Source organism: Equus caballus, chromosome 21 (assembly GCF_041296265.1).
Source record: "Equus caballus isolate H_3958 breed thoroughbred chromosome 21, TB-T2T, whole genome shotgun sequence".
NCBI lineage: Eukaryota > Metazoa > Chordata > Mammalia > Perissodactyla > Equidae > Equus > Equus caballus.
The window spans coordinates 62,250,668-62,264,290 of NC_091704.1; the positions used below are offsets into that span (position 1 = coordinate 62,250,668).

Here is a 13,623-nt window from a genome sequence, read left to right on the forward strand (position 1 = left end):
CTCGTTGTTTCCAGCTCCGGTGTCACACCTCCAGTGGGTCCCCATCCCCAGAAAGTGAAAAGAGGGAATAGCGGGGCATCCTCTTTGAGACAGAATCTTTGATCTCCGGGGGATTTTTCTTCTTAATGAAAACTGTTATTTCAAATTAAAACATCTGGAGTCACCCACCTCACACCAGACCCAGCCAGGCACAGAAGGCCACCTCTGGAAGGCTGGCACTTCCAGGCAAACTCCGGAGGAGGGAAACGCGCGGAGTCCGAGAGAAGGAAACGCAGTGGCTACCAGGGACTTGCGGTGGGAAGAAGGGAGACTGACTGCTTCCCAGGGACAGGGTTTCTCTTGGATAAAAATGGGCGGGAACTAGATGAGGATGACGTTGGTGTGATCTTGTGAGTGTACTTCATGCCACTTCAGCGAACAATTTAAAAACATCCAAGAATTAAACTTTATTGAACTGACGAGATAAAATATAGGGAAAGGTCAAGTAAAGAAAAGCGAAAAACAAAACTTTAAGACCCACGCAATGGATAGGGGAAGGCAAGGATTCTCCGGGGCTGCAGCTCAGGAGCTGAGGGTAGTGGCTGGGATGCTGCAAGTGCTTGTTGAAGGTCTTGAGCCGGCTGTGGCTCGGAAGATGCCTGTGCGGCTCTGAGCTGGGGTGGGCGCGAGAGGGAGAGATGGTGTTCGATCTGCAGGGTCTTCTGGATCTTTCGGTGGAGCTGCAGCTGGAGAGGGAAGAAGAGAAAATGCCACCCACATGAGCGCCTGCCCAAGTCACTCCAAAGGAAGGAAGCCTCTGCCGCCACTGAAGGAGTCTCAGTCCAAGAAGCAAGCCCCCGAAAGGCTTCCCAGAGTGGAGTCCGCGGGAAGAGTGATCTGAGCCCGCCCCTTGCTCCCAGCCGAACCCCAGCCTCTGGAGACTCTGCTCTGGGGGGCGCAGCGCCATCCCCTGTGCACATGCCCACATCACACACCTGAGTCCTCCTCAGCCTCAGTCTCGGCATCAGTGTGCTCAGGGTGCTCCAGCTGGGAAAGAAGAACGCGGGCACGGTGCTCCAGCTCCGAGCCGGGCATATTAAGGCCAACGTAGGCCAAGAGCATTTCCAGGCTGGGAACATCTGGGGGCTGGATAAAATCCTCAGGGTACCGTTGGAGCCAGGTGCCCAGAATGAAGGAGATGGCCCTGAGGACGGACAGGTGGGCAGCAGAGTCAGAGAAGGGTCGTTTCCTTGCACACTGGCCTCCCGCGCATCTCTGTGCGGGCCTGGGCTCCTGGGCCTCCCGCTCCTGGCTGTCCAGGGGCCAGTCCTACTTGGCGTCCACCTCCAATCTGGCAGTCTTGGCAGAGGTGGGCCAGGTCACCATGGAGGGGCTAGGAAAAGGCCTTTGGAAGGGAGAGCCCTGTGCGATGGTGGCGTCACCACTCCTAGTCCTCAGGGAAGCCTGACACACTGCTTGGAGCATCTCTCTGCCCACTGCCCACTGGAACGTCAGCTCCGTGAGGGCAGGGAACGGTGCGGTCCCCTCTTTTCATTGCCCTCCCTGGCACACAGGAGCTGCTCCCAGAATATTTGACCAGGGAGGGAACAGCGGACATTGTCTCCCGCCCAGGCTTCCCAGGGCCCTCCTCTTGCCTCCAGCTTTCCCTCCTGGGCCTACGTGCTGCCCAGTTCACCAAGTGTCCCATGAGGGTCATGCTCCCCCGCCCCGAATCTCTACCAGGGAGGGGCTTATGTGGCCCCGGAGCACTCCCCGAGCCCCCTGAGCAGGAGCTGAGCACCCGCTGTTGAGGTTCTAGCAGATGAGTGAGCGGGACGCTGCAGGGAACTCCCCTCCAAGTGTGGACGCTGGGCGCCCTCCTAGGGATTCCAAAGCCCACTCACTTTTTCAGTTGGTCCAGGGGTCCGCCGTCCTCATCGCAGTGAGGAAGGACGCAACCGTATCTAGAAGACACAGGAGGACGTCACACGGACTGGACTGTGGATCAGGCCTGCCTGAGAAGCCTAGCGGCGCTGTCTGACTCCCGACGAGAATGGAGCCCTGGAGGGCACGGCTGCCGCCCGCTCTGTGCACGGGATTATGGTCGGTGCCTAGAAAACGTTCTGCACCTAGTGGGGACCTCTCTCTGTGTGTGATGAAGGAGGGAGCTCCAACCGGCCCCTCACTCCTGCTTGGGCGGGTCGGGGGCCTCGGCTCAGCCCAGGGATGGCTGCTCTGGCTTCACCCAGGTCAGGGACCTAGAAGGGCTCTCCCGTCTCCTTTTCCAATCGGAAGACGACAACTCAGTCCAATTCCCGGGGCCGGTGAGGGATGAGGCAGAGGCTTCGCCATAGGGAAGAGGAGTATCCTCAATGAGCACAACCACAGCCCCCGCTCCAGTCGACCCTCCCAGAGGGCTAGGCTTCTCGAAAAGCCTTTGCGTGCAGCACCTCCTTGAGTCCCTACAATATCCCCTGGAGGCTGATCCTCTGTTCACCCCGCCTTGCAGAGAGCAAACCGAGGCTCCGAGAGGCTCGGAAGCCTCACAGCTAGTAGGTGGCTGAATGCCCACGGTGCTGCGGAGGGGCACGGCACTCACCTTTGAAACAGAAGCTCCAGCACCTGTTGTGTGGTGGCAAAACCTCTGTACGTGCACAGGAAGCTGCGGACGTAGGCGGTGTCGCCATCCAGGAAGGCGGGCACCAGGTGCTCCACTCGATTCTGCCGCGTTGCAGCCTGCACGGTCCACACCAGGCGGCACGCTTGGCTCTTAGCTCGGGATGGATTTTCAGCCTGGGGTCGGACAGAGGGGGCACTTGCCATCAGAGGCCGCACCACTCCTGGGCCCCAGAAGTGTCGGGGCCTGGAGGTCAGACCGAATGCCCAAGCCCTCGGTGACTTGTGGCCAGAAGTGGGCATCATTGCCCAGGGCAGGGAAGAATTCTCGGGATTCCAAGTAGGATGTGAGGTGGAGAAGGATTCAAGCTCTTGGTCTCCTAGGTCTTTGTGCTGGCAGAGAAGTGACAGCCCCTCCCTGGATGAAGAGCATCATCCCTGGGGTGGCTGACCGACGGCCCATTCTAGAGAGGAGAGCACAGAGGCTTTTCGTGGGCTGGGAGGGATCAGGACAGGAGGACAGGCAGGGTGACCAGGGCGGTGCTGTGGAAATGGCAACAGAAGGTGCCGGTTCAGTGAAGGGCTGAATCACGGGGCTAACGGGTCTCCCTTCTGGAAAGTTGTGCAGCCTGCTGAGGCCTGACGCCCTGACCTCGAGAGGCCACGTGGACGTGTTCCCCTGGACAGCAAAGGCAGAGGAACAGAAAGAACACTGTGAGCCCCATGTCCTTTTGGGCAAAAGCGTGCCTATCCATCAGGAGGCTGCGTCCGACTGGGAGACGGTGGGGAAGGATTGTCAGGCCACGTGGACATATGAGCATGGGAGTTCAAACAGGAAAATCTCTACCAAACACGAAAGTGCTCTTGAATGCCCGTGAGCTGATGTGCTAGAAATGTCTCTTCTCGGCTACACCCCTGTGGACAGGGACGTCTCCTCTGGCCAAGACAGGGGCCGGGCCCGCAGGGGAAGGTTGGGGGAAGAGATGGGGATTCAGATTCCTTTGGGAGCAGGGCTCCAGGCAGGAGCCCCGGGCCTGTCTCGGGGCCTTCGAAGACCTGGGGTCCTCAGCGCTGTCTTGGGGGCCCTGGGGGTTGGGTCTCCCCGGCACCTGCACTCACCCTGAGCCGGCCCTGGCCTCGGTTGGCAGTGTGGGGCACCTTCCTGTCCTGCAGGGTGATGGAGTCGAGGGCGCCGTTGCTCAGCTGCTGGCCCGTCTCCTGAGCGACGCTCTGGAAAGACAGTGCCCGGCAGCCAGGCGGCAAGCCTCAGAGACCCGACTGGCTGTCTTTGCTGGCTCTCACACCTCTGTGACTCTCTCCACTCTGGACACACATAGCCCGCCCCACAGTCCACACAGACCTCCAGCGAGGAGGGGAACACATGGCAGCCTGAGGGCCTGGCATTAGGAGGCCCCTTAGGAGTCCCCTTTCAGTCCTGACAGCCCCGTCCTGGCTTGGGAACGTGACGGGAAAAGCAGCTTATCGACTGCCCACCAACCTTCTCCGGCCAAGGGCAGATGCTGCCCACATGTCCCTCTGGCCCCCACACTCACGAGGACGGGACGAGGGCTGCCCTGGGAGGGCTCGGGGAGCTGGTCTGGCCTAGATCGGGCTGATCTAGGCTTCCTCATGTTACCTGAGAGGACCTCCTGCCGAAGGTCCGGCGGTGGGGGGCATGGGAGCTGAGCCAGCGTCCACAACGTGTCCAAAGGTTCTCCCTCCGGGGTTTCCGGGAACCAGAGCCCTGGTCAGGCGGGAGAAAGCAGGAGAACATGTTTCTCTATCAAGCGTCTCCAGCCAAGTGAGCTGGCTTTGCGCACGTGGCTGCCTAGTTGCGGGGGTTCCAAGTTCTGTCGGGGCCTGTTGTCAAGGAAGTGACCTCATTTCCTGCAGTGCCCTTACCTGAGTGCCCCCCTCAGATACCACCCATGCAAACAGTCCTCTGGCCATGGCCTTGCTCACCCCCCTTCTCCATGCGACGTCAAATGCGTACCCAGGAACACCAACACACCCGTCTCCCAGGCTCCCTAGAGGGTCTGGGTGCAGCCGAGGTCCCAGCTTGGAGACTGACGCAGAAACAACTCCTCTTTCTTACCTGTTCTGCATCCTGCATAAGCCCTTGTGTCTCTCAGGGCCTGTCGGCCTCCTGTCTGCACACTGGGGAGGACTGGAGCGTGGACTTGCTAGAGATGTCCTCTGGCATGTGTCCTACCTTAGAGGACAAGACCTCTCAAACTGGAGGCGTGTGTCACTGGCAGGCAATGCCTCCCACTTCGTGTTTCTTCCTCTTGCAACTTGCCCTGTGTCTACTTCTCTTAGGATCCCACCTTAGAGGCCATTTTTGCATCCAAGGTCAAGGTGTGTGTGCGTGTGTGTGTGTGTGTGTGTGTGTGTGTGTTTGTGTGTTTGTGTGCTCAGGTTGTGGAGGCCAAGAAGAAAACAGCTCCCACAATAGGGAGGGATTGGCAAGAGCTTCTCAAGATCTCATGGTTCCTAGTTTCAGAAGCCAACCCTCCGGGTGGGGTTCCAGTCTTGCCCTAGAAGGTCAGAACACACACTTACCCACTGGACTCACCCTGTCATGGGCCGTTCCCTACCCCTCTAGGGGCCTCAGTTTCCCAATTTCCCAGTGAGACATTCAATTCAGGACTGCATAGGCATGAGCTCAGCAGAGAGGTGGCCACCACTCCCTCCACCGTGGGTGTGAGGTGGGCAGAGCTACAGTCAAGGGTGCCCCTGACCCGGGCTCCTCCTCAAACAAGAACTGAGCAAATGCCCATCTACACTGCCGAATGCTCCCCCTCACCCCCACACCATCTCCAGATCTGTATGCACTTCCACCAACACAGCCTTCTCCAGAGCCCCCGGGGAATGCCTGTGTGCAGCCAGAGCCCCAGCCTTGAGGACGCAGAGCTGGCTTCCTCCCTGGCTCCACCTTCTTCGTCATCTGGGATTCTGGGCAAGGCATTGAAGTTCTGGGGTCTTCTCCTTCTCCCCTCACTGGCCACCCGGGATCAGGACTTCCTGGTCTAGACCTCCTGGTATAACCCCTCCTCTTGAGTGGGGACTCAGTTGAGCGATTCCACCGAGGACGGCAAAGCGATGCCAGTTCACTCCTGAGACTTGGATGTGGTCAGTGGCCAATTTCGTGTTTCCTCTGACCAGATGGCCTCTCCCTGTGTCATGGGACTGGGAAGAGGGGGCACCCTCGTCTTGTTCCTGATCTTGGAGGGAGAGCTGGTATCCTTTCAGCATTGTGCATGATGGTGGCTGTGGGCTGGTCACAGGTGGCTCTTAGTCTGTGGAGGTACGTTCTTTCTAGGCTCAATTTGTTGAGTGTTTATGATCAAAACATGCGTACTCTGGGAAATGCTGATTCTGCTTCAATGGAGAAGAGCATGTGACTTTGACCTTTTCCTCCTATGAATGTGGTGCCTGTCATTTACTGACCGAACCATCCTCCCATCCCAGCGATAAATTCCACTTGACCATGGTGGAGGACGTTTGTACTGTTAGTAGCGTTTGGCTGAGGGGGACTTCTCTCCTCCATGGGTCGCTGCCTGGTCCTCCGAGGGCCTCCCTTCCGTCCTGTCTACCTCCCCCCTTCGGACATCACGTCCAGTGTCTCGGGACTCTCTCCTTTCCCAAACAAGGCTCCAACTGCATCAACAAAGCGTAGATATTCGAAAAGGCAGCTGACACCTAAAGAGAGTGTCTAAATTGCCTCCAAGAAACTCTGCATCAGGGCATCACTTCTAAAGAGAAATCGAGACGCGTGGACCCAGACGGACACTACGGGACAATTATGAGAGTGAAGAAGGGTCCAATTGTTCACCCCTGGGTTGCCTCGGTGGGTGTGCCGTGTGGCCGCTGAGAACGCGCAAGGGGATAGGTGTGACTACTCATAGCCCACTGTGGGGCATCAGGTACCACGAAGGAACAGCCCCAGGCTCCTTCCCGCAGCAAACCCTCACACACCCACACACCCACACCGCCCTCACACACACACACACACACACACACACACACTCACACTGCCACCCCCCCCCCCGGCACCAGAGCTCAATGAAGAGCACTGAAAAGCTGGTCACCCCTTGTTATGGCCACTTGTTTCTTGGTAGAAAAAGGGCATCGTTTCTTATTACTCATCTTTAAATCATTCTTTGACCAAATTAACATTAATTGTCTATCTAAAACGTTAAAACTTTTGGTAATATATTTTAGTCCACAATACGCTTCTTATAAACGCCAACGTTTCATATGCGGTGAGAATATTTTTACAATTTGCACATTTTGAAAACGTTACCATGGCCCATCCAGGAAAGGGAAAGATTTGAAAGGGGTCTCCCGGGCCCCGAAATTTCCCTCGTTGTTTCCAGCTCCGGTGTCACACCTCCAGTGGGTCCCCATCCCCAGAAAGTGAAAAGAGGGAATAGCGGGGCATCCTCTTTGAGACAGAATCTTTGATCTCCGGGGGATTTTTCTTCTTAATGAAAACTGTTATTTCAAATTAAAACATCTGGAGTCACCCACCTCACACCAGACCCAGCCAGGCACAGAAGGCCACCTCTGGAAGGCTGGCACTTCCAGGCAAACTCCGGAGGAGGGAAACGCGCGGAGTCCGAGAGAAGGAAACGCAGTGGCTACCAGGGACTTGCGGTGGGAAGAAGGGAGACTGACTGCTTCCCAGGGACAGGGTTTCTCTTGGATAAAAATGGGCGGGAACTAGATGAGGATGACGTTGGTGTGATCTTGTGAGTGTACTTCATGCCACTTCAGCGAACAATTTAAAAACATCCAAGAATTAAACTTTATTGAACTGACGAGATAAAATATAGGGAAAGGTCAAGTAAAGAAAAGCGAAAAACAAAACTTTAAGACCCACGCAATGGATAGGGGAAGGCAAGGATTCTCCGGGGCTGCAGCTCAGGAGCTGAGGGTAGTGGCTGGGATGCTGCAAGTGCTTGTTGAAGGTCTTGAGCCGGCTGTGGCTCGGAAGATGCCTGTGCGGCTCTGAGCTGGGGTGGGCGCGAGAGGGAGAGATGGTGTTCGATCTGCAGGGTCTTCTGGATCTTTCGGTGGAGCTGCAGCTGGAGAGGGAAGAAGAGAAAATGCCACCCACATGAGCGCCTGCCCAAGTCACTCCAAAGGAAGGAAGCCTCTGCCGCCACTGAAGGAGTCTCAGTCCAAGAAGCAAGCCCCCGAAAGGCTTCCCAGAGTGGAGTCCGCGGGAAGAGTGATCTGAGCCCGCCCCTTGCTCCCAGCCGAACCCCAGCCTCTGGAGACTCTGCTCTGGGGGGCGCAGCGCCATCCCCTGTGCACATGCCCACATCACACACCTGAGTCCTCCTCAGCCTCAGTCTCGGCATCAGTGTGCTCAGGGTGCTCCAGCTGGGAAAGAAGAACGCGGGCACGGTGCTCCAGCTCCGAGCCGGGCATATTAAGGCCAACGTAGGCCAAGAGCATTTCCAGGCTGGGAACATCTGGGGGCTGGATAAAATCCTCAGGGTACCGTTGGAGCCAGGTGCCCAGAATGAAGGAGATGGCCCTGAGGACGGACAGGTGGGCAGCAGAGTCAGAGAAGGGTCGTTTCCTTGCACACTGGCCTCCCGCGCATCTCTGTGCGGGCCTGGGCTCCTGGGCCTCCCGCTCCTGGCTGTCCAGGGGCCAGTCCTACTTGGCGTCCACCTCCAATCTGGCAGTCTTGGCAGAGGTGGGCCAGGTCACCATGGAGGGGCTAGGAAAAGGCCTTTGGAAGGGAGAGCCCTGTGCGATGGTGGCGTCACCACTCCTAGTCCTCAGGGAAGCCTGACACACTGCTTGGAGCATCTCTCTGCCCACTGCCCACTGGAACGTCAGCTCCGTGAGGGCAGGGAACGGTGCGGTCCCCTCTTTTCATTGCCCTCCCTGGCACACAGGAGCTGCTCCCAGAATATTTGACCAGGGAGGGAACAGCGGACATTGTCTCCCGCCCAGGCTTCCCAGGGCCCTCCTCTTGCCTCCAGCTTTCCCTCCTGGGCCTACGTGCTGCCCAGTTCACCAAGTGTCCCATGAGGGTCATGCTCCCCCGCCCCGAATCTCTACCAGGGAGGGGCTTATGTGGCCCCGGAGCACTCCCCGAGCCCCCTGAGCAGGAGCTGAGCACCCGCTGTTGAGGTTCTAGCAGATGAGTGAGCGGGACGCTGCAGGGAACTCCCCTCCAAGTGTGGACGCTGGGCGCCCTCCTAGGGATTCCAAAGCCCACTCACTTTTTCAGTTGGTCCAGGGGTCCGCCGTCCTCATCGCAGTGAGGAAGGACGCAACCGTATCTAGAAGACACAGGAGGACGTCACACGGACTGGACTGTGGATCAGGCCTGCCTGAGAAGCCTAGCGGCGCTGTCTGACTCCCGACGAGAATGGAGCCCTGGAGGGCACGGCTGCCGCCCGCTCTGTGCACGGGATTATGGTCGGTGCCTAGAAAACGTTCTGCACCTAGTGGGGACCTCTCTCTGTGTGTGATGAAGGAGGGAGCTCCAACCGGCCCCTCACTCCTGCTTGGGCGGGTCGGGGGCCTCGGCTCAGCCCAGGGATGGCTGCTCTGGCTTCACCCAGGTCAGGGACCTAGAAGGGCTCTCCCGTCTCCTTTTCCAATCGGAAGACGACAACTCAGTCCAATTCCCGGGGCCGGTGAGGGATGAGGCAGAGGCTTCGCCATAGGGAAGAGGAGTATCCTCAATGAGCACAACCACAGCCCCCGCTCCAGTCGACCCTCCCAGAGGGCTAGGCTTCTCGAAAAGCCTTTGCGTGCAGCACCTCCTTGAGTCCCTACAATATCCCCTGGAGGCTGATCCTCTGTTCACCCCGCCTTGCAGAGAGCAAACCGAGGCTCCGAGAGGCTCGGAAGCCTCACAGCTAGTAGGTGGCTGAATGCCCACGGTGCTGCGGAGGGGCACGGCACTCACCTTTGAAACAGAAGCTCCAGCACCTGTTGTGTGGTGGCAAAACCTCTGTACGTGCACAGGAAGCTGCGGACGTAGGCGGTGTCGCCATCCAGGAAGGCGGGCACCAGGTGCTCCACTCGATTCTGCCGCGTTGCAGCCTGCACGGTCCACACCAGGCGGCACGCTTGGCTCTTAGCTCGGGATGGATTTTCAGCCTGGGGTCGGACAGAGGGGGCACTTGCCATCAGAGGCCGCACCACTCCTGGGCCCCAGAAGTGTCGGGGCCTGGAGGTCAGACCGAATGCCCAAGCCCTCGGTGACTTGTGGCCAGAAGTGGGCATCATTGCCCAGGGCAGGGAAGAATTCTCGGGATTCCAAGTAGGATGTGAGGTGGAGAAGGATTCAAGCTCTTGGTCTCCTAGGTCTTTGTGCTGGCAGAGAAGTGACAGCCCCTCCCTGGATGAAGAGCATCATCCCTGGGGTGGCTGACCGACGGCCCATTCTAGAGAGGAGAGCACAGAGGCTTTTCGTGGGCTGGGAGGGATCAGGACAGGAGGACAGGCAGGGTGACCAGGGCGGTGCTGTGGAAATGGCAACAGAAGGTGCCGGTTCAGTGAAGGGCTGAATCACGGGGCTAACGGGTCTCCCTTCTGGAAAGTTGTGCAGCCTGCTGAGGCCCGACGCCCTGACCTCGAGAGGCCACGTGGACGTGTTCCCCTGGACAGCAAAGGCAGAGGAACAGAAAGAACACTGTGAGCCCCATGTCCTTTTGGGCAAAAGCGTGCCTATCCATCAGGAGGCTGCGTCCGACTGGGAGACGGTGGGGAAGGATTGTCAGGCCACGTGGACATATGAGCATGGGAGTTCAAACAGGAAAATCTCTACCAAACACGAAAGTGCTCTTGAATGCCCGTGAGCTGATGTGCTAGAAATGTCTCTTCTCGGCTACACCCCTGTGGACAGGGACGTCTCCTCTGGCCAAGACAGGGGCCGGGCCCGCAGGGGAAGGTTGGGGGAAGAGATGGGGATTCAGATTCCTTTGGGAGCAGGGCTCCAGGCAGGAGCCCCGGGCCTGTCTCGGGGCCTTCGAAGACCTGGGGTCCTCAGCGCTGTCTTGGGGGCCCTGGGGGTTGGGTCTCCCCGGCACCTGCACTCACCCTGAGCCGGCCCTGGCCTCGGTTGGCAGTGTGGGGCACCTTCCTGTCCTGCAGGGTGATGGAGTCGAGGGCGCCGTTGCTCAGCTGCTGGCCCGTCTCCTGAGCGACGCTCTGGAAAGACAGTGCCCGGCAGCCAGGCGGCAAGCCTCAGAGACCCGACTGGCTGTCTTTGCTGGCTCTCACACCTCTGTGACTCTCTCCACTCTGGACACACATAGCCCGCCCCACAGTCCACACAGACCTCCAGCGAGGAGGGCAACACATGGCAGCCTGAGGGCCTGGCATTAGGAGGCCCCTTAGGAGTCCCCTTTCAGTCCTGACAGCCCCGTCCTGGCTTGGGAACGTGACGGGAAAAGCAGCTTATCGACTGCCCACCAACCTTCTCCGGCCAAGGGCAGATGCTGCCCACATGTCCCTCTGGCCCCCACACTCACGAGGACGGGACGAGGGCTGCCCTGGGAGGGCTCGGGGAGCTGGTCTGGCCTAGATCGGGCTGATCTAGGCTTCCTCATGTTACCTGAGAGGACCTCCTGCCGAAGGTCCGGCGGTGGGGGGCATGGGAGCTGAGCCAGCGTCCACAACGTGTCCAAAGGTTCTCCCTCCGGGGTTTCCGGGAACCAGAGCCCTGGTCAGGCGGGAGAAAGCAGGAGAACATGTTTCTCTATCAAGCGTCTCCAGCCAAGTGAGCTGGCTTTGCGCACGTGGCTGCCTAGTTGCGGGGGTTCCAAGTTCTGTCGGGGCCTGTTGTCAAGGAAGTGACCTCATTTCCTGCAGTGCCCTTACCTGAGTGCCCCCCTCAGATACCACCCATGCAAACAGTCCTCTGGCCATGGCCTTGCTCACCCCCCTTCTCCATGCGACGTCGAATGCGTACCCAGGAACACCAACACACCCGTCTCCCAGGCTCCCTAGAGGGTCTGGGTGCAGCCGAGGTCCCAGCTTGGAGACTGACGCAGAAACAACTCCTCTTTCTTACCTGTTCTGCATCCTGCATAAGCCCTTGTGTCTCTCAGGGCCTGTCGGCCTCCTGTCTGCACACTGGGGAGGACTGGAGCGTGGACTTGCTAGAGATGTCCTCTGGCATGTGTCCTACCTTAGAGGACAACACCTCTCAAACTGGAGGCGTGTGTCACTGGCAGGCAATGCCTCCCACTTCGTGTTTCTTCCTCTTGCAACTTGCCCTGTGTCTACTTCTCTTAGGATCCCACCTTAGAGGCCATTTTTGCATCCAAGGTCAAGGTGTGTGTGCGTGTGTGTGTGTGTGTGTGTGTGTGCGTTTGTGTGTTTGTGTGCTCAGGTTGTGGAGGCCAAGAAGAAAACAGCTCCCACAATAGGGAGGGATTGGCAAGAGCTTCTCAAGATCTCATGGTTCCTAGTTTCAGAAGCCAACCCTCCGGGTGGGGTTCCAGTCTTGCCCTAGAAGGTCAGAACACACACTTACCCACTGGACTCACCCTGTCATGGGCCGTTCCCTACCCCTCTAGGGGCCTCAGTTTCCCAATTTCCCAGTGAGACATTCAATTCAGGACTGCATAGGCATGAGCTCAGCAGAGAGGTGGCCACCACTCCCTCCACCGTGGGTGTGAGGTGGGCAGAGCTACAGTCAAGGGTGCCCCTGACCCGGGCTCCTCCTCAAACAAGAACTGAGCAAATGCCCATCTACACTGCCGAATGCTCCCCCTCACCCCCACACCATCTCCAGATCTGTATGCACTTCCACCAACACAGCCTTCTCCAGAGCCCCCGGGGAATGCCTGTGTGCAGCCAGAGCCCCAGCCTTGAGGACGCAGAGCTGGCTTCCTCCCTGGCTCCACCTTCTTCGTCATCTGGGATTCTGGGCAAGGCATTGAAGTTCTGGGGTCTTCTCCTTCTCCCCTCACTGGCCACCCGGGATCAGGACTTCCTGGTCTAGACCTCCTGGTATAACCCCTCCTCTTGAGTGGGGACTCAGTTGAGCGATTCCACCGAGGACGGCAAAGCGATGCCAGTTCACTCCTGAGACTTGGATGTGGTCAGTGGCCAATTTCGTGTTTCCTCTGACCAGATGGCCTCTCCCTGTGTCATGGGACTGGGAAGAGGGGGCACCCTCGTCTTGTTCCTGATCTTGGAGGGAGAGCTGGTATCCTTTCAGCATTGTGCATGATGGTGGCTGTGGGCTGGTCACAGGTGGCTCTTAGTCTGTGGAGGTACGTTCTTTCTAGGCTCAATTTGTTGAGTGTTTATGATCAAAACATGCGTACTCTGGGAAATGCTGATTCTGCTTCAATGGAGAAGAGCATGTGACTTTGACCTTTTCCTCCTATGAATGTGGTGCCTGTCATTTACTGACCGAACCATCCTCCCATCCCAGCGATAAATTCCACTTGACCATGGTGGAGGACGTTTGTACTGTTAGTAGCGTTTGGCTGAGGGGGACTGGGTGGGCCCTTCTCTCCTCCATGGGTCGCTGCCTGGTCCTCCGAGGGCCTCCCTTCCGTCCTGTCTACCTCCCCCCTTCGGACATCACGTCCAGTGTCTCGGGACTCTCTCCTTTCCCAAACAAGGCTCCAACTGCATCAACAAAGCGTAGATATTCGAAAAGGCAGCTGACACCTAAAGAGAGTGTCTAAATTGCCTCCAAGAAACTCTGCATCAGGGCATCACTTCTAAAGAGAAATCGAGATGCGTGGACCCAGACGGACACTACGGGACAATTATGAGAGTGAAGAAGGGTCCAATTGTTCACCCCTGGGTTGCCTCGGTGGGTGTGCCGTGTGGCCGCTGAGAACGCGCAAGGGGATAGGTGTGACTACTCATAGCCCACTGTGGGGCATCAGGTACCACGAAGGAATAGCCCCAGGCTCCTTCCCGCAGCAAACCCTCACACACCCACACACCCACACCGCCCTCACACACACACACACACACACACACACACACACACTCACACTCCCCCCCCCCGGCACCAGA

At 58.1% G+C, this 13,623-nt stretch overlaps 2 protein-coding genes across 2 annotated transcripts; both read right to left on the minus strand.

Annotated features, from left to right (window-relative positions):
• Positions 1–421: 421 nt before the first annotated feature.
• LOC138915137 (ral guanine nucleotide dissociation stimulator-like) lies at positions 422–5,850 on the minus strand. Its single transcript, XM_070246285.1, has 7 exons — positions 5,682–5,850; positions 4,149–4,339; positions 3,715–3,825; positions 2,579–2,772; positions 1,884–1,943; positions 975–1,183; positions 422–725 (listed from the first exon to the last, which is right to left on the minus strand). The coding sequence occupies exons 1-7, from the start codon at positions 5,848–5,850 to the stop codon at positions 562–564; spliced, it is 1,098 nt and encodes a 365-aa protein (XP_070102386.1). The 3' UTR covers positions 422–561.
• A 1,531-nt stretch (positions 5,851–7,381) lies between these two features.
• Positions 7,382–11,668, minus strand: LOC138919804 (ral guanine nucleotide dissociation stimulator-like). Its single transcript, XM_070246286.1, has 6 exons — positions 11,651–11,668; positions 10,675–10,785; positions 9,539–9,732; positions 8,844–8,903; positions 7,935–8,143; positions 7,382–7,685 (listed from the first exon to the last, which is right to left on the minus strand). Exons 1-6 carry the CDS (start codon positions 11,666–11,668, stop codon positions 7,522–7,524), a joined length of 756 nt encoding a protein of 251 aa, XP_070102387.1. The 3' UTR covers positions 7,382–7,521.
• Between the last annotated feature and the right edge of the window lie 1,955 nt (positions 11,669–13,623).